General features: G+C 31.8%; 3 protein-coding genes across 3 annotated transcripts; 2 read left to right on the top strand and 1 right to left on the bottom strand.

Moving 5' to 3' along the window:
* Nucleotides 1-239: 239 nt before the first annotated feature.
* Nucleotides 240-18,604, bottom strand: LOC130442957 (uncharacterized). Its single transcript, XM_056777373.1, has 13 exons — nucleotides 18,301-18,604; nucleotides 17,917-18,063; nucleotides 17,789-17,866; nucleotides 17,583-17,725; nucleotides 17,383-17,525; nucleotides 17,133-17,326; nucleotides 16,530-16,672; nucleotides 13,165-13,291; nucleotides 12,881-13,034; nucleotides 11,514-11,694; nucleotides 10,758-11,082; nucleotides 8,968-9,168; nucleotides 240-975 (listed from the first exon to the last, which is right to left on the bottom strand). Exons 1-13 carry the CDS (start codon nucleotides 18,370-18,372, stop codon nucleotides 283-285), a joined length of 2,601 nt encoding a protein of 866 aa, XP_056633351.1. The 5' UTR covers nucleotides 18,373-18,604; the 3' UTR covers nucleotides 240-282.
* A 769-nt stretch (nucleotides 18,605-19,373) lies between these two features.
* LOC130442955 (uncharacterized) lies at nucleotides 19,374-20,350 on the top strand. Its single transcript, XM_056777372.1, has 2 exons — nucleotides 19,374-19,910; nucleotides 19,991-20,350. Exons 1-2 carry the CDS (start codon nucleotides 19,664-19,666, stop codon nucleotides 20,083-20,085), a joined length of 342 nt encoding a protein of 113 aa, XP_056633350.1. The 5' UTR covers nucleotides 19,374-19,663; the 3' UTR covers nucleotides 20,086-20,350.
* Nucleotides 20,351-20,460: 110 nt separating this feature from the next.
* Nucleotides 20,461-24,205, top strand: LOC130442709 (LIM and SH3 domain protein Lasp). Its single transcript, XM_056777045.1, has 5 exons — nucleotides 20,461-20,673; nucleotides 21,175-21,269; nucleotides 21,714-21,976; nucleotides 22,385-22,621; nucleotides 22,977-24,205. Exons 1-5 carry the CDS (start codon nucleotides 20,605-20,607, stop codon nucleotides 23,204-23,206), a joined length of 894 nt encoding a protein of 297 aa, XP_056633023.1. The 5' UTR covers nucleotides 20,461-20,604; the 3' UTR covers nucleotides 23,207-24,205.
* Nucleotides 24,206-25,400: the final 1,195 nt, after the last annotated feature.

Raw genomic sequence — 25,400 nt, 5'->3', positions numbered from 1 at the left:
ATTTTCTTTCGATTTATGACATTCTGTATATATTCAATAGATTAAATACCAAAGGAGTTTGAAATTTAGTCATTTTATCATTGGATTTCGTCTCGTTAAGCGTCAACCACTCTGTACATCACCGATTTTCAAAGAGTATTCACACGCAAGTTCTAAATTAATGAGAATCGATTAAAAATCGATTCTTCGAAAAAAACGAAGTTAACGAAGGACAGGAATTTATCAAATGAAAAAACGAATAAAAATATCGAAAAAAATTTATTAAAAATACAGAAAAATATCTTAGAGCAACGACAACAATTGATTCGCGAGTATTTTCAAATCGGACGCGTTTTTGGGAGTCAGTTTATCGGTTTTCGAAACCTTCAATAGACATTTCACTTCTCCCTTCAACCTCGATATAACCTCATCGATATTATCGTCGAAATCATCGGTTTTTGTAGATTTTTCTTTCGGTTTTTCCTCCTCGGGGGTTTTTTTAGTTTTAAACCGAAAACTATTCAATTTTCCTTTCGTTCTATTCGCCGCATTCGGATCGGTATCGACGATATCCAATTTTATTTTCTTCCCGCCGACGTTTGGGGTTTTCCACTCGACGCAAGCGTGTTTTTGCTTCGATCCCGCGAGATTTTTCAAATATTTTTCGTAATTCGTCGGTTTATCGATTTTTTTTCGCAAAAAATCCGATATCGTATCTCGCAGGGGTCTGTCGTTAGCACAAGCGGTCAAAACGTCTCTCACCACGTCAAATTTACCCTTTTTCGACAATATTTCCAAAATTTCCAAAACTTCCTGTTTGATTATGTTACCGGAGGTGAGCAAAATATTGGATAAAACGTTGGAAAAAATTTTGTACATGACGCAACCGTCTTGACCCAATTTGTTTTCGTCTAACTCGCAAAAAAGTTTCAACATGAAACAAATGTGCAATTTGAGATAGTCGATAGTGGAAAGACGTGTCAGGTGGTTCAATACCTGTAATGGAAGACCGTAATTGATTACAACACAAATCCACAACAAAATGGCGTACACAGAACAGATTTTGAAAGATTGGAAGTGAAAAAACTAGGAAAAGAAGGTTGAGGATAACCAGGAATCGAAAGGGATGGTAAACAGGATGAAAATGGATGAAAACGAAGACTGAAATGATGGTGGATACAAAAAAAAAGAAGATCGAGATGATTAAATGACGTACAGATGAATTTTGAAAGATTGGGGGTGAAAAAACTAGGAAAAGAAGGTTGAGGATAACCAGGAATCGAAAGGGATGGTAAACAGGATGAAAATGGATGAAAACGAAGACTGAAATGATGGTGGATACAAAAAAAAAGAAGATCGAGATGATTAAATGACGTACAGATGAATTTTGAAAGATTGGGGGTGAAAAAACTAGGAAAAGAAGGTTGAGGATAACCAGGAATCGAAAGGGATGGTAAACAGGATGAAAATGGATGAAAACGAAGACTGAAATGATGGTGGATACAAAAAAAAAGAAGATCGAGATGATTAAATGACGTACAGATGAATTTTGAAAGATTGGGGGTGAAAAAACTAGGAAAAGAAGGTTGAGGATAACCAGGAATCGAAAGGGATGGTAAACAGGATGAAAATGGATGAAAACGAAGACTGAAATGATGGTGGATACAAAAAAAAAGAAGATCGAGATGATTAAATGACGTACAGATGAATTTTGAAAGATTGGGGGTGAAAAAACTAGGAAAAGAAGGTTGAGGATAACCAGGAATCGAAAGGGATGGTAAACAGGATGAAAATGGATGAAAACGAAGACTGAAATGATGGTGGATACAAAAAAAAAGAAGATCGAGATGATTAAATGACGTACAGATGAATTTTGAAAGATTGGGGGTGAAAAAACTAGGAAAAGAAGGTTGAGGATAACCAGGAATCGAAAGGGATGGTAAACAGGATGAAAATGGATGAAAACGAAGACTGAAATGATGGTGGATACAAAAAAAAAGAAGATCGAGATGATTAAATGACGTACAGATGAATTTTGAAAGATTGGGGGTGAAAAAACTAGGAAAAGAAGGTTGAGGATAACCAGGAATCGAAAGGGATGGTAAACAGGATGAAAATGGATGAAAACGAAGACTGAAATGATGGTGGATACAAAAAAAAGAAGATCGAGATGATTAAATGACGTACAGATGAATTTTGAAAGATTGGGGGTGAAAAAACTAGGAAAAGAAGGTTGAGGATAACCAGGAATCGAAAGGGATGGTAAACAGGATGAAAATGGATGAAAACGAAGACTGAAATGATGGTGGATACAAAAAAAAAGAAGATCGAGATGATTAAATGACGTACAGATGAATTTTGAAAGATTGGGGGTGAAAAAACTAGGAAAAGAAGGTTGAGGATAACCAGGAATCGAAAGGGATGGTAAACAGGATGAAAATGGATGAAAACGAAGACTGAAATGATGGTGGATACAAAAAAAAAGAAGATCGAGATGATTAAATGACGTACAGATGAATTTTGAAAGATTGGGGGTGAAAAAACTAGGAAAAGAAGGTTGAGGATAACCAGGAATCGAAAGGGATGGTAAACAGGATGAAAATGGATGAAAACGAAGACTGAAATGATGGTGGATACAAAAAAAAAAGAAGATCGAGATGATTAAATGACGTACAGATGAATTTTGAAAGATTGGGGGTGAAAAAACTAGGAAAAGAAGGTTGAGGATAACCAGGAATCGAAAGGGATGGTAAACAGGATGAAAATGGATGAAAACGAAGACTGAAATGATGGTGGATACAAAAAAAAAGAAGATCGAGATGATTAAATGACGTACAGATGAATTTTGAAAGATTGGGGGTGAAAAAACTAGGAAAAGAAGGTTGAGGATAACCAGGAATCGAAAGGGATGGTAAACAGGATGAAAATGGATGAAAACGAAGACTGAAATGATGGTGGATACAAAAAAAAGAAGATCGAGATGATTAAATGACGTACAGATGAATTTTGAAAGATTGGGGGTGAAAAAACTAGGAAAAGAAGGTTGAGGATAACCAGGAATCGAAAGGGATGGTAAACAGGATGAAAATGGATGAAAACGAAGACTGAAATGATGGTGGATACAAAAAAAAAAGAAGATCGAGATGATTAAATGACGTACAGATGAATTTTGAAAGATTGGGGGTGAAAAAACTAGGAAAAGAAGGTTGAGGATAACCAGGAATCGAAAGGGATGGTAAACAAGCTGAAAATGGATGAAAACGAAGACTGAAATGATGGTGGATACAAAAAAAAAGAAGATCGAGATGATTAAATGACGTACAGATGAATTTTGAAAGATTGGGGGTGAAAAAACTAGGAAAAGAAGGTTGAGGATAACCAGGAATCGAAAGGGATGGTAAACAGGATGAAAATGGATGAAAACGAAGACTGAAATGATGGTGGATACAAAAAAAAAGAAGATCGAGATGATTAAATGACGTACAGATGAATTTTGAAAGATTGGGGGTGAAAAAACTAGGAAATGAAGGTTGAGGATAACCAGGAATCGAAAGGGATGGTAAACAGTATGAAAATGGATGAAAACGAAGACTGAAATGATGGTGGATACAAAAAAAAAGAAGATCGAGATGATTAAATGACGTACAGATGAATTTTGAAAGATTGGGGGTGAAAAAACTAGGAAATGAAGGTTGAGGATAACCAGGAATCGAAAGGGATGGTAAACAGTATGAAAATGGATGAAAACGAAGACTGAAATGATGGTGGATACAAAAAAAAAGAAGATCGAGATGATTAAATGACGTACAGATGAATTTTGAAAGATTGGGGGTGAAAAAACTAGGAAAAGAAGGTTGAGGATAACCAGGAATCGAAAGGGATGGTAAACAAGCTGAAAATGGATGAAAACGAAGACTGAAATGATGGTGGATACAAAAAAAAAGAAGATCGAGATGATTAAATGACGTACAGATGAATTTTGAAAGATTGGGGGTGAAAAAACTAGGAAAAGAAGGTTGAGGATAACCAGGAATCGAAAGGGATGGTAAACAAGCTGAAAATGGATGAAAACGAAGACTGAAATGATGGTGGATACAAAAAAAAAGAAGATCGAGATGATTAAATGACGTACAGATGAATTTTGAAAGATTGGGGGTGAAAAAACTAGGAAAAGAAGGTTGAGGATAACCAGGAATCGAAAGGGATGGTAAACAAGCTGAAAATGGATGAAAACGAAGACTGAAATGATGGTGGATACAAAAAAAAAGAAGATCGAGATGATTAAATGACGTACAGATGAATTTTGAAAGATTGGGGGTGAAAAAACTAGGAAAAGAAGGTTGAGGATAACCAGGAATCGAAAGGGATGGTAAACAGGATGAAAATGGATGAAAACGAAGACTGAAATGATGGTGGATACAAAAAAAAAGAAGATCGAGATGATTAAATGACGTACAGATGAATTTTGAAAGATTGGGGGTGAAAAAACTAGGAAAAGAAGGTTGAGGATAACCAGGAATCGAAAGGGATGGTAAACAAGCTGAAAATGGATGAAAACGAAGACTGAAATGATGGTGGATACAAAAAAAAAGAAGATCGAGATGATTAAATGACGTACAGATGAATTTTGAAAGATTGGGGGTGAAAAAACTAGGAAAAGAAGGTTGAGGATAACCAGGAATCGAAAGGGATGGTAAACAAGCTGAAAATGGATGAAAACGAAGACTGAAATGATGGTGGATACAAAAAAAAAGAAGATCGAGATGATTAAATGACGTACAGATGAATTTTGAAAGATTGGGGGTGAAAAAACTAGGAAAAGAAGGTTGAGGATAACCAGGAATCGAAAGGGATGGTAAACAGTATGAAAATGGATGAAAACGAAGACTGAAATGATGGTGGATACAAAAAAAAAGAAGATCGAGATGATTAAATGACGTACAGATGAATTTTGAAAGATTGGGGGTGAAAAAACTAGGAAAAGAAGGTTGAGGATAACCAGGAATCGAAAGGGATGGTAAACAGTATGAAAATGGATGAAAACGAAGACTGAAATGATGGTGGATACAAAAAAAAAGAAGATCGAGATGATTAAATGACGTACAGATGAATTTTGAAAGATTGGGGGTGAAAAAAACTAGGAAAAGAAGGTTGAGGATAACCAGGAATCGAAAGGGATGGTAAACAAGCTGAAAATGGATGAAAACGAAGACTGAAATGATGGTGGATACAAAAAAAAAGAAGATCGAGATGATTAAATGACGTACAGATGAATTTTGAAAGATTGGGGGTGAAAAAAACTAGGAAAAGAAGGTTGAGGATAACCAGGAATCGAAAGGGATGGTAAACAAGCTGAAAATGGATGAAAACGAAGACTGAAATGATGGTGGATACAAAAAAAAAAGAAGATCGAGATGATTAAATGACGTACAGATGAATTTTGAAAGATTGGGGGTGAAAAAACTAGGAAAAGAAGGTTGAGGATAACCAGGAATCGAAAGGGATGGTAAACAAGCTGAAAATGGATGAAAACGAAGACTGAAATGATGGTGGATACAAAAAAAAAGAAGATCGAGATGATTAAATGACGTACAGATGAATTTTGAAAGATTGGGGGTGAAAAAACTAGGAAAAGAAGGTTGAGGATAACCAGGAATCGAAAGGGATGGTAAACAGGATGAAAATGGATGAAAACGAAGACTGAAATGATGGTGGATACAAAAAAAAAGAAGATCGAGATGATTAAATGACGTACAGATGAATTTTGAAAGATTGGGGGTGAAAAAAACTAGGAAAAGAAGGTTGAGGATAACCAGGAATCGAAAGGGATGGTAAACAAGCTGAAAATGGATGAAAACGAAGACTGAAATGATGGTGGATACAAAAAAAAAGAAGATCGAGATGATTAAATGACGTACAGATGAATTTTGAAAGATTGGGGGTGAAAAAAACTAGGAAAAGAAGGTTGAGGATAACCAGGAATCGAAAGGGATGGTAAACAAGCTGAAAATGGATGAAAACGAAGACTGAAATGATGGTGGATACAAAAAAAAAAGAAGATCGAGATGATTAAATGACGTACAGATGAATTTTGAAAGATTGGGGGTGAAAAAACTAGGAAAAGAAGGTTGAGGATAACCAGGAATCGAAAGGGATGGTAAACAAGCTGAAAATGGATGAAAACGAAGACTGAAATGATGGTGGATACAAAAAAAAAGAAGATCGAGATGATTAAATGACGTACAGATGAATTTTGAAAGATTGGGGGTGAAAAAACTAGGAAAAGAAGGTTGAGGATAACCAGGAATCGAAAGGGATGGTAAACAAGCTGAAAATGGATGAAAACGAAGACTGAAATGATGGTGGATACAAAAAAAAAGAAGATCGAGATGATTAAATGACGTACAGATGAATTTTGAAAGATTGGGGGTGAAAAAACTAGGAAAAGAAGGTTGAGGATAACCAGGAATCGAAAGGGATGGTAAACAGGATGAAAATGGATGAAAACGAAGACTGAAATGATGGTGGATACAAAAAAAAAGAAGATCGAGATGATTAAATGACGTACAGATGAATTTTGAAAGATTGGGGGTGAAAAAACTAGGAAAAGAAGGTTGAGGATAACCAGGAATCGAAAGGGATGGTAAACAAGCTGAAAATGGATGAAAACGAAGACTGAAATGATGGTGGATACAAAAAAAAAGAAGATCGAGATGATTAAATGACGTACAGATGAATTTTGAAAGATTGGGGGTGAAAAAACTAGGAAAAGAAGGTTGAGGATAACCAGGAATCGAAAGGGATGGTAAACAAGCTGAAAATGGATGAAAACGAAGACTGAAATGATGGTGGATACAAAAAAAAAGAAGATCGAGATGATTAAATGACGTACAGATGAATTTTGAAAGATTGGGGGTGAAAAAACTAGGAAAAGAAGGTTGAGGATAACCAGGAATCGAAAGGGATGGTAAACAGTATGAAAATGGATGAAAACGAAGACTGAAATGATGGTGGATACAAAAAAAAAGAAGATCGAGATGATTAAATGACGTACAGATGAATTTTGAAAGATTGGGGGTGAAAAAACTAGGAAAAGAAGGTTGAGGATAACCAGGAATCGAAAGGGATGGTAAACAGTATGAAAATGGATGAAAACGAAGACTGAAATGATGGTGGATACAAAAAAAAAGAAGATCGAGATGATTAAATGACGTACAGATGAATTTTGAAAGATTGGGGGTGAAAAAAACTAGGAAAAGAAGGTTGAGGATAACCAGGAATCGAAAGGGATGGTAAACAAGCTGAAAATGGATGAAAACGAAGACTGAAATGATGGTGGATACAAAAAAAAAGAAGATCGAGATGATTAAATGACGTACAGATGAATTTTGAAAGATTGGGGGTGAAAAAAACTAGGAAAAGAAGGTTGAGGATAACCAGGAATCGAAAGGGATGGTAAACAAGCTGAAAATGGATGAAAACGAAGACTGAAATGATGGTGGATACAAAAAAAAAAGAAGATCGAGATGATTAAATGACGTACAGATGAATTTTGAAAGATTGGGGGTGAAAAAACTAGGAAAAGAAGGTTGAGGATAACCAGGAATCGAAAGGGATGGTAAACAAGCTGAAAATGGATGAAAACGAAGACTGAAATGATGGTGGATACAAAAAAAAAGAAGATCGAGATGATTAAATGACGTACAGATGAATTTTGAAAGATTGGGGGTGAAAAAACTAGGAAAAGAAGGTTGAGGATAACCAGGAATCGAAAGGGATGGTAAACAGGATGAAAATGGATGAAAACGAAGACTGAAATGATGGTGGATACAAAAAAAAAGAAGATCGAGATGATTAAATGACGTACAGATGAATTTTGAAAGATTGGGGGTGAAAAAAACTAGGAAAAGAAGGTTGAGGATAACCAGGAATCGAAAGGGATGGTAAACAAGCTGAAAATGGATGAAAACGAAGACTGAAATGATGGTGGATACAAAAAAAAAGAAGATCGAGATGATTAAATGACGTACAGATGAATTTTGAAAGATTGGGGGTGAAAAAAACTAGGAAAAGAAGGTTGAGGATAACCAGGAATCGAAAGGGATGGTAAACAAGCTGAAAATGGATGAAAACGAAGACTGAAATGATGGTGGATACAAAAAAAAAAGAAGATCGAGATGATTAAATGACGTACAGATGAATTTTGAAAGATTGGGGGTGAAAAAACTAGGAAAAGAAGGTTGAGGATAACCAGGAATCGAAAGGGATGGTAAACAAGCTGAAAATGGATGAAAACGAAGACTGAAATGATGGTGGATACAAAAAAAAAGAAGATCGAGATGATTAAATGACGTACAGATGAATTTTGAAAGATTGGGGGTGAAAAAACTAGGAAAAGAAGGTTGAGGATAACCAGGAATCGAAAGGGATGGTAAACAAGCTGAAAATGGATGAAAACGAAGACTGAAATGATGGTGGATACAAAAAAAAAGAAGATCGAGATGATTAAATGACGTACAGATGAATTTTGAAAGATTGGGGGTGAAAAAACTAGGAAAAGAAGGTTGAGGATAACCAGGAATCGAAAGGGATGGTAAACAGGATGAAAATGGATGAAAACGAAGACTGAAATGATGGTGGATACAAAAAAAAAGAAGATCGAGATGATTAAATGACGTACAGATGAATTTTGAAAGATTGGGGGTGAAAAAACTAGGAAAAGAAGGTTGAGGATAACCAGGAATCGAAAGGGATGGTAAACAAGCTGAAAATGTATTAAAAAATTGTTTTGTTCATATTAATATCGAAAAACGAACAGTTCAAAACAAAGTTTAAAGTATTTTTTTTATGACACATTCGCATTTTTAAAGTCACAATACATTTTGCATACCTCAATCATTCGTAATAAAAAAAAAATAATAATACGTCATAAGGATTAATTTAAATAAAAAAATTATTCAAACAACGATAGATAATATTGTGACTCACCGAATATAATTGTTTGTTGTTGAATTCCAAAAGAAAATTGGTCGTTATTTTAAAAAACGATACGATAAAATATTTGAATAAATTATTAGTCGTATCGGTGAATTCCAATTTCCAAACATTGTCGATCGCATTTAATAAATTCGCGCGTGGTATATTCGTTTCCTCGTATTTCACCGTCGATAAACTATTAAAATTTTCCGCCTAAAAGAAAGTTAATAATCACAACTCTCCCCCGTACATGACATTTCTAGGAAACGTCGCTAGAAAAAGTTTGAGCCGGTCCTGTCCATTATTCGATATCTAGACGCAATCACCCTCTAAAGGAACGAATCGAACGCGAACGATTCTATACGTCATTAACTCCAAAAGAATCGATTATTTTACAAGAATCGAAAAATGTATTAGTCCTAAACGTCAAAATACGATTACAGATTTGATAAAAATACGACAATCGATTTGAAAATAATACGATAGTCGAATCGAAAGTATTTTAGAAAAATCATTCGTTGTAAAGAATCGATAATAAGATGAATCGATTTTTCGGAAACTGAATCGAAACGAATCTAAAATTTTTTAGTCCTAAACGTCAAAATATGACAATCGATTTGAACACAATATGACACTCGAATGAATCGAAACCAATTTTGTTTTTGAAGAATCGAGAATAGGAATGAATGAAATTGAATCGATTTTTGGAAAATCAGATACCCAATTCTAAGAAAACTAATCGAAAATCGTCACGACGTTAATCGATTCAAAATAAAATTACACTCGAATCGAAAATAATTTCGATTGTTTTTGAAGAATCGAGAATAAAAAAGCACGAATTTGAATCGATGTTTTAGAAGAATCATTCTTTGTAAAGAATCGATTATAGGATGAATCGATTTTTGAGAAACTGAATCGAAACGAATCTAAAATTTTTTAGTCCTAAACGTCAAAATATGACAATCGATTTGAACACAATATGATACTCGAATGAATCGAAACCAATTTTGTTTTTGAAGAATCGAGAATAGGAATGGATGAAATTGAATCGATTTTTGGAAAATCGGATACACCATTTTGAGAAAACTAATCGAAAATCGTCACGACGTTAATCGATTCAAAATAAAATTACACTCGAATCGAAAATAATTTCGATTATTTTTGAAAAATCGAGAATAAGAAAGCACGAATTTGAATCGATGTTTTAGAAGAATCATTCGTTGTAAAGAATCGATAATAAGATGAATCGATTTTTGAGAAACTGAATCGAAACGAATCTAAAATTTTTTAGTCCTAAACGTCAAAATATGACAATCGACTTGAACACAATATGACACTCGAATGAATCGAAACCAATTTTGTTTTTGAGGAATCGAGAATAGGAATGCATGAAATTAAATCGATTGTTGGGAAAACGAATCGAATGGAATCAGAAAAGTAAATTTCAAATCCAGGACCGTCTGAAGGGACGAGATACGTTGAAAAATTTTTCATTTGACCATCTTATTTGGGAAAAAATTATGTTTTAAACTTTTTTTTTCGATTTTACTTGATTTTATCAAAAAATTATTTTTTTTCTTCAAATTTTAATGTAATGATCCAATAAAAACTGAATTTTTTTCAATTATTTGATTTCAAATTTTTTTAAAACATACAATTCGAGCCAAGTCCGGTTCTGTTCAATGGATTCTTTAAAACGCTAAATTTTTTTTAAAACGTCGTTTTATATATAAAAAAATAATAATAAAAAAACATTTTTTTATCGAAATATCAAAAAAAATATTCAACCAAACGTTACTTACCAAAAAAACTAATTCCATGCATCCAAAATCGCCATTATTCAATTTTTCAATCAGTTCCAACGTTTCCGAATACACACATTCAATAATAGATGCCAATTGTTTGGGAAAATATTTGAAACCGATACGTTTCCAAACATCTTTTCCAATATCAACACTTTGAACTATTTGACACTTTAAATAATCCGGTAAAATTTCAAACGCCCTTCGTATAAAAGACAACAGATAAACGTTTTCTAATCGATGAGTGTTTTTACCGAAATCTAATTGGGAATATATTTTTATTAAATTAGTAAAAACATCGACGCGAAAATGAGGTTTAGAATTTCTAAAATTAAAAAAATTATTTATGAACCACCCCTCGTATATCATCTCCCAATTCGAAACCCTCAAATTTCCAAACATATTTTGGTATAATCGCCCGTACTAAACATTTAAACTGATACGGAATCAAAAACACGTTAATTTGGAACTGTTATTAATAATTAAGAACCGATCGCACCTCGAGCTGATTCTGAATCATACACGACAATATGCATCTCTCTCGCACTCATTTCTAATAAATAAGATTCTCTTTTTAGATAGATTTAATTCATCTTTTTCTTACACATATAAAACCATTGGCTAGAAAAAGATGTATATATATCGCGGATTGAATTTATTCGTATCAAATAACACGTTGCATATTCCAGTTAAAATGTACAACACGAAGTGAATAGAGAATCGACCCCAAATTTTACTATCAATTGTAAATGTTACCTCAATAAAAGACACCATATTTCAGTAGCTAATAAATAATTTATAATTTCTTCTTGCAAGATATTTTCTAATAAAATGATTTCTATTTTTTCGTAACTATCATCGTGAATCATAACGGCAGCCGAAATATTTATGACCAAATCGTCGAAAATGTTTATCGGCCAAAAAAATTCTTCGTAACCTAAAAACATTCCGTATTTACCGGAAAAGATTAACTACGAGGGACTTTCTGAAAAGTGACTACGAGAAAAAGATACTAATGATTACGGGGGAGATTCTGAAAATGTTTGAGTTAATATAACTGACTACGAGGGAGATTCTGAAAATGTTTGAGTTAATATAGGTGACTACGAGGGAGATTCTGAAAATGTCTAGGAAACTAATAAAGACTACGAGGGAGATTCTAATACCTAAGAAAGTGATTCTAATGACTACGAGGGAGATTCTGAAAATGTTTGAGTTAATATAGGTGACTACGAGGGAGATTCTGAAAATGTCTAGGAAACTAATAAAGACTACGAGGGAGATTCTAATACATAAGAAAGTGATTCTAATGACTACGAGGGAGATTCTGAAAATGTCTAGGAAACTAATAAAGACTACGAGGGAGATTCTAATACCTAAGAAAGTGATTCTAATGACTACGAGGGAGATTCTGAAAATGTTTGAGTTAATATAGGTGACTACGAGGGAGATTCTGAAAATGTCTAGGAAACTAATAAAGACTACGAGGGAGATTCTAATACATAAGAAAGTGATTCTAATGACTACGAGGGAGATTCTGAAAATGTTTTTAATATAGGTGACTACGAGGGAGATTCTGAAAATGTTTGAGTTAATATAGGTGACTACGAGGGAGATTCTGAAAATGTCTAGGAAACTAATAAAGACTACGAGGGAGATTCTAATACATAAGAAAGTGATTCTAATGACTACGAGGGAGATTCTGAAAATGTTTTTAATATAGGTGACTACGAGGGAGATTCTGAAAATGTCTTGAAAAATAATGAATACTACGAGGGAGATTCTAATACCTACGAAAGTGATTCTAATGACTACGAGGGAGATTCTGAAAATGCTTAGGAAGATTCTAATGACTCCGAACTAGATTCCAATGATTACGAGGGAGATTTTGAAAATAGCGTGGAAGATTCTGGCGACTACGAGGGAAAAGATTGTAAGAAATGAGTACGGGGGATATTCTGAAAATACCTGCGAAAAATTTCGGTTAGTTAAAAATGTTTCAAAGCATCGAACAATGGATTTCACTCTGAAATAAATCGAATTTTTCTATAATTAGGATAAAAATGGAAAATTTCGATAAATAAATATTATACAGTATGATATATAAATTATGTTTCACTTACAAGTGTTGATGCACTGAAATATCGACCGAATTAACGTTTCCAAATAATTTTTTCCGCAATTCTGATCCGATATTAAAATTTCGACGCAAGTATTCAATATATTCAAAAATCCGAAACAATATTTCCCCGAAATAAATTTTTTATCGACAATAGCCTAAAAACAAACTAAAATAGAAAACCACCAAAAACTGAACGGAAAAAATCAAATATTTACTCAAAATCCGAAAAAAAAAATTGTTGAAAAAATTTTTATTTCATTATTTCATCACTAACCCTCGTATTACCTTCGGTAGGAAATCGTCGAGGAGGAGTATCCGAATGAACGGCTTCGTGTGTACGAATATCATATCTTCTATTAATTTCGAGGTCTCCACGGGAAATTCCGTGGTTGAAAATTTTTTTGGAATAAAACTGAAACGTAAAATCGGAAATTATTTTAAAAAATTGACGCTCCCGGCAAAAATTGTTCCAAAAAAATGTTTCTCCACCTGGAAACTATTTTGTTAGGTAGAATTGGAGATAGGGGAAACATGTTTTATGGGGTTTCATCGAAAAAACCACGATTTTTAGGTTAAGTTAGGTTAGATAGACGAGGGAAACATGTTTTATGGGGTTTCATCGATAAAAACAAGGTAAAAGGCGATTCATAAACTTGACTTTCCGTTTACCGTTGCCGTTGACAGGTGACGTTTGACGTTTATGACAAATTCGTGATATTTTTGTTTGTAATTCGCTATTTATGGACGATATTATGGAAAATAACGAAAAGAAAACAATCGAAACCAAAATACGACCATAAACAATCGAACAGAGAGATAAATAACCTCAACATCACGCTCTAAAGTCATACGTCAAAATCACGTAACGTCACAGGAAACGTCAATGACAATGACAAACGTAACGTCAACTGCAATGACAAGCGAAACGTCAACTGCAATGACAAACGTAACGTCAACGACAATGACAAACGTAACGTCAACTGCAATGACAAGCGAAACGTCAACGACAATGACAAACGTAACGTCAACTGCAATGACAAGCGAAACGTCAACGACAATGACAAACGTAACGTCAACTGCAATGACAAACGTAACGTCAACTGCAATGACAAGCGAAACGTCAACTGCAATGACAAACGTAACGTCAACTGCAATGACAAGCGAAACGTCAACTGCAATGACAAGCGAAACGTCAACGACAATGACAAACGTAACGTCAACTGCAATGACAAACGTAACGTCAACTGCAATGACAAGCGAAACGTCAACGACAATGACAAACGTAACGTCAACTGCAATGACAAGCGAAACGTCAACTGCAATGACAAGCGAAACGTCAACTGCAATGACAAGCGAAACGTCAACTGCAATGACAAACATAACGTCAACGACAATGACAAGCGAAACGTCAACTGCAATGACAAGCGAAACGTCAACGACAATGACAAACGTAACGTCAACTGCAATGACAAGCGAAACGTCAACGACAATGACAAACGTAACGTCAACTGCAATGACAAACGTAACGTCAACTGCAATGACAAACGAAACGTCAACTGCAATGACAAACGTAACGTCAACTGCAATGACAAGCGAAACGTCAACGACAATGACAAACGTAACGTCAACTGCAATGACAAACGTAACGTCAACTGCAATGACAAGCGAAATGTCAACAGCAATGACAAACTTAACGTCAACGGCAATGTGAAACGCAGTGACAAGCGATACGTCAACTGCACAAGCGAAACGTAACGTCAACTGCAGTGACAAGCGATACGTCAACTGCACAAGCGAAACGTCAACGGCAATGACAAACGTAACGTCAACTGCAGTGACAAGCGATACGTCAACTGCACAAGCGAAACGTCAACGGCAATGACAAGCGAAACGTCAACTGCACAAGAGAAACGTCAACGGCAATAACGTCAAGTTTATGAATCGGCCTTAATTGTGATTTTTTTCAATATATTGGCAAAGGGCCCAATTTTTAAAACAATTTAATGTTATCTGCATAAACCGCTTATAGCATTGACTTCTAGTTACAGATAGGGGTCCAGTACTGGTACTCCACTAACTACAGACAAATAAATTTTCCTTTATGAAAAAATTTGACCATTAGTTGAATTTTTTTTAAAGGAAGTGCAACCTACGACAATTTATTTAATAACAATGTAGAGTTTGTTTTTAATTAATTTTTCAATTTAGAATATTGTGATTGAACAATTATCGGTACGATCTGGTTTGCGGGGTTCATTGGCCGTGAAATTTTTGCTCAACGATTCGCCAGATCGAACAAAAATTTCACGGTCGTAGATCCCAAGACAACAGACGATTGATTTCGGTGTATCGGTGAAAGCATTTAACGAATCATTAAATTTCACCTTCGCGGATGAATATGGAATTAACATAACCTCCAAATTTGGATTTCAATCGTGGTGTATAACAGATCGTACAGAAATTGAATGAAATAATTTTATAAAATGGTTTTCCAAGAAAATATCACCCAGTATAACAGATAAGGGTCGTCAATAGCCACATTTTTATATTTTGTACCATATTTGAAATGATAGATATCAAATTTTGAAATTATTTCGTCGAAAAGTTTGTTTATTCAAAGTTTTTTTAATAAAAACATTTTTTCTTGAACAAAACGATACCAGTGAGGCTAAAAATTCCATCGAAGAGCCTTATGGTAACCGTTTGTGAAGTTTGAGCATCCAAAAGGGGCAATTTCAATGGAAAATATGGAAAAACTACAGAATAGAATCGAGAGACATAGCTAACAAAATTTGAGGTTATTTGTTTTAAATAATTTAATTATTAAATAATTTTTTTAATAAATAACCATGAAAAGCATTGTTTTTAACTACCATTGGATCTAAACTGTTTATCGAAATGTATTATGGTGACTCTTCGCTAAAAAAATCAAACACCATTAACTGATTTATGGAATTTAAGCATCCAAAAAAAGTAAATACCATGAAAAATATGGAGAAACTAATGAAAATCTTGATGGAAAACCTCAAAATACAATTAAGAGATATAGCTGTTAAATTTTGAGCTCAATATCTCTAATAGTTTAATTTTTAGAGCGTTTTTGATAAACAACCATGAAAATATGTTGTTTAACCATCAGTTTTTAACCAGAAAAGTATCATTGGGGATAAAACCTCCAATATTTTAATTATTAGAATTTTTTTAGATCAAACAGCCATGAAAAAATGTTTAACCAACGTTTTTAACCAGAAAAATACCATGAGGTCTAAACCGTACATCGAAATGTATTATGGTAACTCTTCGCTAAAAAAATCAAACATCATTGACTGATTTGTGGAATTTAAACATCAATTCACAATCACTGTTGATGCCCATTGATCAAGACGTCCTAAAGAGACGGTTAAACCAGAAAATATGGAAAAACTCTTGATGAAGAACCCCTAAGTGAAAATCAGAGACATAGCTATCAAAATTTGAGGTTATTCCCATCAATAATTTAATTATATGCTTTTTTTGAAATAAACAACCATGGAAAACATATTGTTTAATCATTTTTTTTTGTAAATTATAAATAAGGCTACACTAAAATCTTTCTTATCGTTTTCTATGGGTTTTGTATTAATAATTATGGTAAAATCGAAATTTATTACCTATAAACAGAGCAGCAAAACTCCATGATATCGTTCATAAAATTATTTCTATTATCCCAAAAAGTTTCGAACAATTTCAAAGCAACTTTCACCAAAAATCCCGAAATCTGAATTATTTGTGTGTTCGACAGTTGCATGGGATACTAAAATATAAAAAATTACTCAAAAATAACCCACCATGAAAGGATCAAAATTATTTAAGAAACAAAAATTGATGTTTGACCCCGATTTGAAGGAGTATATTCTTATTGTAATAGAAGCAAATATTAAGAATGTTGTATAAACCCCTATCGAACCTTCTGGAAGTTCACCTGGACCACTTGTAGCATAACTGATCTAACAATAGAAAGCTGCTTCAACCCCTGTTGAATACCTCTCCTGGTTTTGTTAAAATCCACTTGGATACTTTCACGAACCATTCATCTAATGATGGAAACTTTATAGACCCCTATCGAACCTTCTGGAGGGTAACCTGGACCACTTTAAACATTACTGATCTAGCAATGGAAAGCTGCTTCAACCCCAGTTGAATCTCTCTTCTGGATAACTGGAAGTTCACCTAGATTTCTTTGTTAACTACTGAATCTAAATTTAGGTACTTACCGGATTTTTTGTAGACAATAATCTATCACAAATCAAGGTAGTTATATACAAAGTAGGTCGTTTCAAATCCACTCTATCCTTCAGGACAACAGAAAATTTTATAGCTACACCCACATATCCTTTCCAATTTATTACCAACGATTTCAAATTGAGAGAAAATAAGTTTTCGCTTATTGTGACTAAATTATCCAAAACTAAAATGAACGGAACATACAGAAATAGAAATTAATAAAATATATATATTAAATACCATCTAATAAAATTTCCACATCTTTCTCGTCAGTTGGAAGTTCGCATTGTTCCAAAAATTGAAAATATAGTGAATGTACGTTTTGGATTAAATCGAAAATATCTAGTAAATCTTGGTTAAAATGTTCCTTAAACGATTCAGGACTAAAATTGATCGTATTTGAACATTTAAAGCATTTTTTTTATAATTATTTACCGTACCTTTTCCTATAATGATCAAAAGTTAGCGATATAACTTGAACGGATACTACAACTACATTTTCAACGTTATGTAAATGAATTTCAGAATTCTTAACAATAAACTCCAATATTTCTTTTAATATCTCCAATAATTGTAAAATTAACTAAAATTGTAAGCATTAAATAGAAATAAAACGAATTATATCATGTTTTTATTATATATAAACCTTTAAATTCCCACTTAATTCTTTTAAAACAAAATCATCTTCGCATGTATCTGATAACAAAAAATTGTCATCAAACGCCTAAAAATATAAACTAAATCATTTTTTATTAACATTTAATTTAATCATACTTTTTGTAGGGTATTTTTTAAAACTGGTAAAACCCATTGGAGTAACTGTTGTTCTACTTCAGAAATATCAAATGTCGACATAAAACCCATACAAGTTTTAATGTTTTCTAAAAATTCGGGATTCCCTGTCTCACTAGATAAACCACTGTAAGAATTTAATTAAGAAAAATACAATTTAAAACTTCTCAATTACTGATATGTATTAAGAAAATTAACATTATAAAATATCATTGAAAATCGCCTTAATTTGTATATGAAACTTCTAAAGGGATAAACCAACTTTTATAACATCAAAAATGTTTTTATTAGCTACATACTAAGGCTAGGAAAGCTGTAATAATTCAAATTGAAGCGAATGAAAACAATATAACAATAAAAGGATATTAAAGCTGACTGGAGGTTTATACACTTTTCTTCTGTTAATTTATCGCCACACACATTATTTTCAACGTTCATTTTTCTAATATAACTTTTTCAATTAAATAAATAAAAAAAAATTAAACACTAAGCTACATGTCGTTTAAATATGGTTTCCGCACTAAACTTAAAATTGACATTTCACGATTTAACGAAACGACCTTAAAAAAGAAGAATTTGAGAAAAATATTTTGATTTAATCTTATAATATGGAATTTCAAAGTATGATTAATAATATAAGTATTTATTATAAGAAAAAACGGTTAACATATCTTTTAATAGGCACTATTGTTTTTTTTAGACATTATTGGCCTTGTTCCGCTCATAACCTAGCTATTTGACAGATTGTTCATAAAAAGAAGATAAAAACAAGGTGTCACATTGATAGCCTCAAATACAATAAATAAATAATCAACAATCAAATTTACCGTTCACGAAATATAAATAGTGTCGTAGTGCAATGGTAGATTTAGGTGGAGGACAAGACGGACCTATTGAACATGGTTTTTCCAACTCAGTATTTATCATTCCTGGGGTAGTTATAATTTCATTAGCAGGTAAGTATTAACATTTTTCCTCCCTTTAAAATTATATAAAAATAACTTGAGATATTGTCACATTCTTATTAGATTTTGCATTGAACATTTTTCAACGTTAATGTATTAATATTGGTAGTATTTTCTTCATTGAATTGAATATTTAAAAATAATATTTAATTATATCAATAACTATTATATCATGTTTTTTTTAATTGTTTATATGTTCATGACATACGTATATATTGTGAAAAGTAATAGCAATAAACAAATTAATTAAGCAAGTTTGCTCTTCTAAGCTGAAATTTTCATGGTCATCGACGTCTTTTTCACCTTCCTTGGCATTAGTTAAAATTTATTTTTTGCACGTTCGGCCCTGTATAGTATATTTGTTTTCATTATCGTAATTTGAATTTGTATTTATTATTAAGTTAATAAATATCAAGTATTTCAAAGAGATAAGGTTAACCTATATCAAAAATATAATAGTCCAGACATAGTGGTAAATTTTTGATATGAAAACTGTGAAAATAGAAGTTTTCTGGTCGTTACTTCGATTTTTTTATACAAATGCTCTTGAAAGTATCTTATATAGTCTCACTAATAATATAATTTGATAATTTTATTCATTAATTTACGTATTTAAACAATTATAACAAAAAAATATAAAAAGTGCTCGGACTATAAACAAGTACTAGAATGCAACGTGATGATTTGGCGCCACATCACAACATTTGAATAGCAACGTCAATACTTTTCAATACAAAAAATTTACTCCACTTTGAAAGTGTCTAATGGCTGATGAATACGTTGGTAAAATGGATAAAATACCTTCAACAGAAGAACTACTAGCATCCATTGAAGGTATGGAAGGTTTAAGTGAAGAAAATAAACGGGAATTAAGAGAAAGTATTTTAAATGGAGCCCTATTGAAAGAAGCTGAGGAGATGACTAAAACTACCGCAGAAAAAGTAGCCAGTGGTGATGGTGGACAAATGTTAATTTTGTTTTTAATGATTTCCCTTGTTTTTATGATAATTGGTGAGAATTTTTATTTATTGGTTTGGTATCATATTCTGAGGGAAACACTCCCGATTTTGAAATATATTTTTTTGTTATAGTATTTTTTGGCTACAAACTGTATTCTTCTCTCACGGAAAAGGAACGAAGAAGAGAAGAAAAAAGAAAACTTAAACAACAGAAAAAGAAAAAGTGAATTCTTGAAAGTTGTACTATCACAAATCATTCCTTTAAGATTTTATATATATATATTTTTTTTATTTTTTTAGCGGCTCACTAATAATATAAAGGTTATATTTTTTTATTAATTGTACACATTTTCAAAATGCGTAATAATTGAACGGTGAAACACTTGAAACTAAAGGGTCCTTTTTAAATTAATTAAAATTTTCTTTGATCAATCGTATTATTGTAATATTTTATCCTATACTGTTTAAACAAATATATTTATGACAAACTTTCATATTTTTTTTATTCACCTTTGACTTTTTAAAAAAAAATTATCGCGAAAAAATGTCTTATTCTACTTGTCAAAACGTCATCCATCCTATATGTCATCTGTCAACAACGATATGTCAAAATTTTAGTGGGTTGGGTTACTGGTCAATCAGTTTCTTGTTTTTATAGTTAACGAGTTGATAAATTTTATGGAAGTAATAATATTTACTTAACCGAATAATTAATGTAAATTGATTTTTATTTAATTATTACAAAGATGAGTAAAAAGTGTGCGAGGTGTGAAAAAACCGTTTATCCTACAGAAGAACTAAAGTGCTTGGACAAGGTAGGACAAGTTTTTTTTTTCATTAAATTTTATTTAACGAATTGTAATGGATTATATTTTAATTTGGAATTGATATAAATATTCTTCCAACAGTATATTTATAAGTTTAAAAGGAATTTTTTAACTGAACATATGAATTCAAGGCTGCTGTTAGAAGAAAAATGAGTCACTTAAATTAACTAAACCGCACTTCCTTTAATGAGGTTAACTTTTTTGAAGAATACATAGCTTAAGCACAATTAGGTGTCATTAATCTATAATTGGGTTGATTTGGTATGGTGATTATCATTATCTGTATTCTTAAGAACATATTTGACAGTAGGAAATTTTGTTAATATAACTCAAATAGTTTATAGATTAATTGTAATTTAAAAAAATGCACGTTGTTATTAGTTTATAATCAAAAGAAAAACTCAGTTTTTAATGTTTTGTAAGATAAAAAGTTATTTTTGCTTTGATTATTATAAGTGTCCCCATATTTTTCTGATTATTTGTTTGTAGGTTTGGCATAAGCTATGTTTCAAATGCAAGGACTGTGGAATGGCATTAAACATGAGGAACTACAAGGGTTTCAACAAGGAACCATATTGCGAGGCGTAAGTAATTTTCCAGTTTGCTTATCACATTAAGTATTTTTGATTTATGGCGAGATTTCACAAATATTGACTTTTTATTCTATATCTACATTATCTTCGTAAAATTTTATACTTTTTTTATGAAATAATTATAAAATGAGCATCTCATTACCTCTTAGAAGTCAATCTTATTAGATCAGTGAAGCTGAACGATTTTTTTATAGTTTTTTGTGATGATTTATCTTAATTTTAGGTCTCTTTTCATAGATAATCAATTTAAAATCGCAGGTAAAAATATGAGGTTTCCACCTAAATTGGTTTTTATCAAAATTTGATTTGTCATTGATAGAAACCAGACTAGTTTTTCCTGTTTTATGTGAAAAGAGACCTAAGATCAGAATAGATGATTTGGAAAAACATATAGAAAGGTCTGTAGTTCAAATATGGTTCCAATTTTCTTTTTAGTCACATTCCAAAAGCAAAAGCAACGACGATGGCTGAAACCCCCGAATTGAAACGTATAGCTGAAAATACCAAACTTCAATCCAATGTAAAATATCATGCGGATTTTGAAAAGAGTAAAGGCAAGTTCACGCAGGTCGCGGACGATCCGGAAATGTTAAGAATCAAACAAAATACAAAGATAATTAGCAACGTAGCATATCATGGTGATCTTTTAAGGAAAGCTGAGATGGAACAGAAGAGGCAAATCGGTGATAATTCAAACGGTAATTTAACTAATTAACTCATTGTAATGATTTATAATCACATTGCAAACATTTATTATTATTAGCAATCAAATATATCAAGTTTTGTTTGTGTTATTTTTTGTGATGATGAGTTATCATGAACAAATTCAAATTAAATAAATAACAGCGATTTATGGAAGGCTCGAAGGATCAGTTTGTGTTTCGTGAATGTTGGTGTAGTGGTAATGAACACTTTTGTCAAAATTAGGTTAAGAAAATCATTTTTTTGCCATAATTTCACAAACTACAGGACAGGAATGGCTCAGATGTATCTCATAACAACGATTATTTAATAATAATTAATCCTTGTTTACAAATATCCGTGTCTGATATAAATTAATGTAACTAATATAAGATAAGTACTGATAGTAATTTTTTGTTTGTCAGGTTTCAAAGATCCCGATGTTAAAAACGCCAATCATCCCTCGCCGCCGGCTTACAACCCCCCGCCTTCTTCATCTAATACACCCGCTCCAGTTCCGAATAGCGTCGGCAAAATCAGCGATTACGATCCTCAAGGATCAGCCGGACAATTTCAGAGCCCTTATTCCTCGAGAAATTCACAGACGCTCATCTATTCATCGGATGTCGGAAGCGTAACTAATCCACCTCAACGGCATATAGGTATTTTAAACAAACTATAAACACGAAACAAATTTTTCTCTAAATTAACCTTAAAAAATTAAATTTTTCATCAAATTAGACTCACATAACTCTAGTTGGTCAGAATTTGTCGAATTAAACTTCAAAAGACAAAAGTTGAATCTTGAAAAACCATTTTTGACTTATGTAAACTTACTTTGTTAGGTTATGTTCACAATATGAAATCTGTAAACCAAAATTTCGCTCCATTGGGACTCGTATGATCAAATTGAACTTAGAAAAGGAATTTTTCTCTAAATAATCTTAAAAAAGTCAAGTTTTAACCAAGCTCGATACAAAAAATCCACTTTTGACTTATGTAATCTTCTTTTGTTAGGTTCTGTTCATGATATGGATCCCGTAAACCATAATTATGGCTCGTTGGGTCGTGTATACCGCGCTATGTACGATTACGAAGCTCAAGATGTCGACGAAGTCAGTTTTCAAGATGGAGATTTAATAATAAACGTAAGGAGCATCGATAGTGGATGGATGACTGGGGAGGTGCAACGTACCGGACAAGTGGGAATGCTTCCTGCTAATTACGTTCAGATGGTTAATATCTGAAGATATTTTACTGTTCTCACCATTTTTATATTAAAAAAAAAACTATGAATTTGATTTAATTACAATTTAAAGTGGTGCAAATTTAATTCATAGTTTTTTTTATACGTACATATATAGAAGAAAACCAGTGATGATCATTTTCTCTTTAATTTTTTAAATCGTAAATTTGACAATGAGTTAGTGTGCCCAATGTTGCCAGTTTTTCGGTTTTTCAAAAAAAATTTTTTCTCCGGAACTGAAACTTTTCTATTATTAATTTTAGAAAAAAAATCTATTTTTAATAAAATGTTGTGTTTGTTTTAAAATTTGAAATACAATCGTAAAGTATCGAATTTTTGTAGTCATATACGAGGTGTGTTGAAAAATATGAGTAATATGGAAATAATTGTTTGGCAGTCAAAACTAAGGTGAATGTAAATGTATTTAATTACAAATTTACAATATTTTCTTATTAATAGCAATTAAAAAAATTGTTAAATATTAATCATGAATAAAATTCATACTTTTCGACTAACCTCGTATACCATTGAAATAAATCGATAACTGATGATTGCATTTCACATTTTTGAAGGTTTAGAACGTTTTATTAAAAATAACTTTTTTCCTTAAATTAATAATAAAAGAGTTTTCGCTAATTTTCAACTTGAACTTTTTGTTTTTCAAAAAAAAATTTTTTCTTTGAAAATCTTTCGAATTTTCATTTTATTTTCGAAATCGTTAATTACATTTAATAATTTTCGATTATAGGGTAAAATATTTTATCATTTCGAACTAAATAAAGAAAATCGTTCAGGAAAAACCGTTTTTGAAAGAAAAGTTGAAAAAACCGTGGCGAAAACTTTGTTATTATCAATTTTAGAGAAAAAAGTTATTCTTGATAAAACGTTCAGCTTGTTTCAAAATCTAGGATACAACCGTCAGTTATAAAAATTTGTCAGCTATATACGGGGTACGTTCAAAAATCTCAATTTTTATTAAGGAGTAATATTAAAAAATATCAAAAAATTTCCAATTAAATCAAAACTAATTAGAATTTGAATGCATTTCGTTTAAAATTTTAGCGTGGTTTTTAATTTTGATAATTTTTTCATAATAATAACAATTACAAATGTTAATATTGAATAAAATTCATACTTTTCGACTAACCTCGTATACCATTGAATTAAATCGATAACTGATGATTGCATTTCACATTTTTGAAGGTTTAGAACGTTTTATTAAAAATAACTTTTTTTCCTAAAATTAATAATAAAAAAGTTTTCGCTAATTTTCAACTTGAACTTTTTGTTTTTCAAAAAAAAATTTTTTCTTTGAAAATCTCCTTTCGAATTTTCATTTTATTTGCGAAATCGTTAATTACATTTAATAATTTTCGATTATAGGGTAAAATATTTTATTATTTCGAACTAAATAAAGAAAATCGTGTCAGGAAAAACCGTTTTTGAAAGAAAAGTTGAAACCGTGGCGAAAACTTTGTTATTATCAATTTTAGTGAAAAATGTTATTCTTGATAAAACGTTCAGCTTGTTTCAAAATCTAGAATACAACCATCAGTTATAAAAATTTGTCAGCTATATACGGGGTACGTTCAAAAATCCCAATTTTTATTAAGGAGTAATATTAAAAAATATCAAAAAATTCATACTTTTCGACTAACCTCGTATACCATTGAATTAAATCGATAAATGATGATTGCATTTCACATTTTTGAAGGTGTAGAACGTTTTATTAATATATTTTTATCTGAAGTTGATAATAGAAATATTTTAATAATTTATTAGGAAAATGAATTTTCCATCGTCAATTTTCACTAAATTTTGTTTTTATTTTCGAAATTTTTGACAATTCTCAAGTATTATATGAAATATTTCAACATTTCTAACAAAAAAATGTAAAATCCTAAAGAATTTGTCTATATAAACAAGGCACTATCCGCTGTTCGATTTAATCAATTCTAAAGTTCAACTTAATTTATATATTTTACAAAATTTTGTATAAATCAATTATATTTATAAGGAAAACGTTAAAAGTACTTGCCATTTTCGAAAACGGACATCTGTAAAGATCTTTTTGAAAAAAAACTGGTACAATATCGAAAAATTTTTGATTTATAATTTCAAAATTGCACCATTCAGGTTAATACCCTCAAAACTATGTAATTTTACATTATCAAAGGTCGATTACCTTTGTCTTT

The sequence above is a fragment of the Diorhabda sublineata genome, chromosome 4 (assembly GCF_026230105.1).
Source record: "Diorhabda sublineata isolate icDioSubl1.1 chromosome 4, icDioSubl1.1, whole genome shotgun sequence".
Lineage (NCBI taxonomy): Eukaryota > Metazoa > Arthropoda > Insecta > Coleoptera > Chrysomelidae > Diorhabda > Diorhabda sublineata.
The sequence above is the reverse complement of the archived record's forward strand: the minus strand, read 5'-3'. Positions and strand labels throughout refer to the sequence as shown.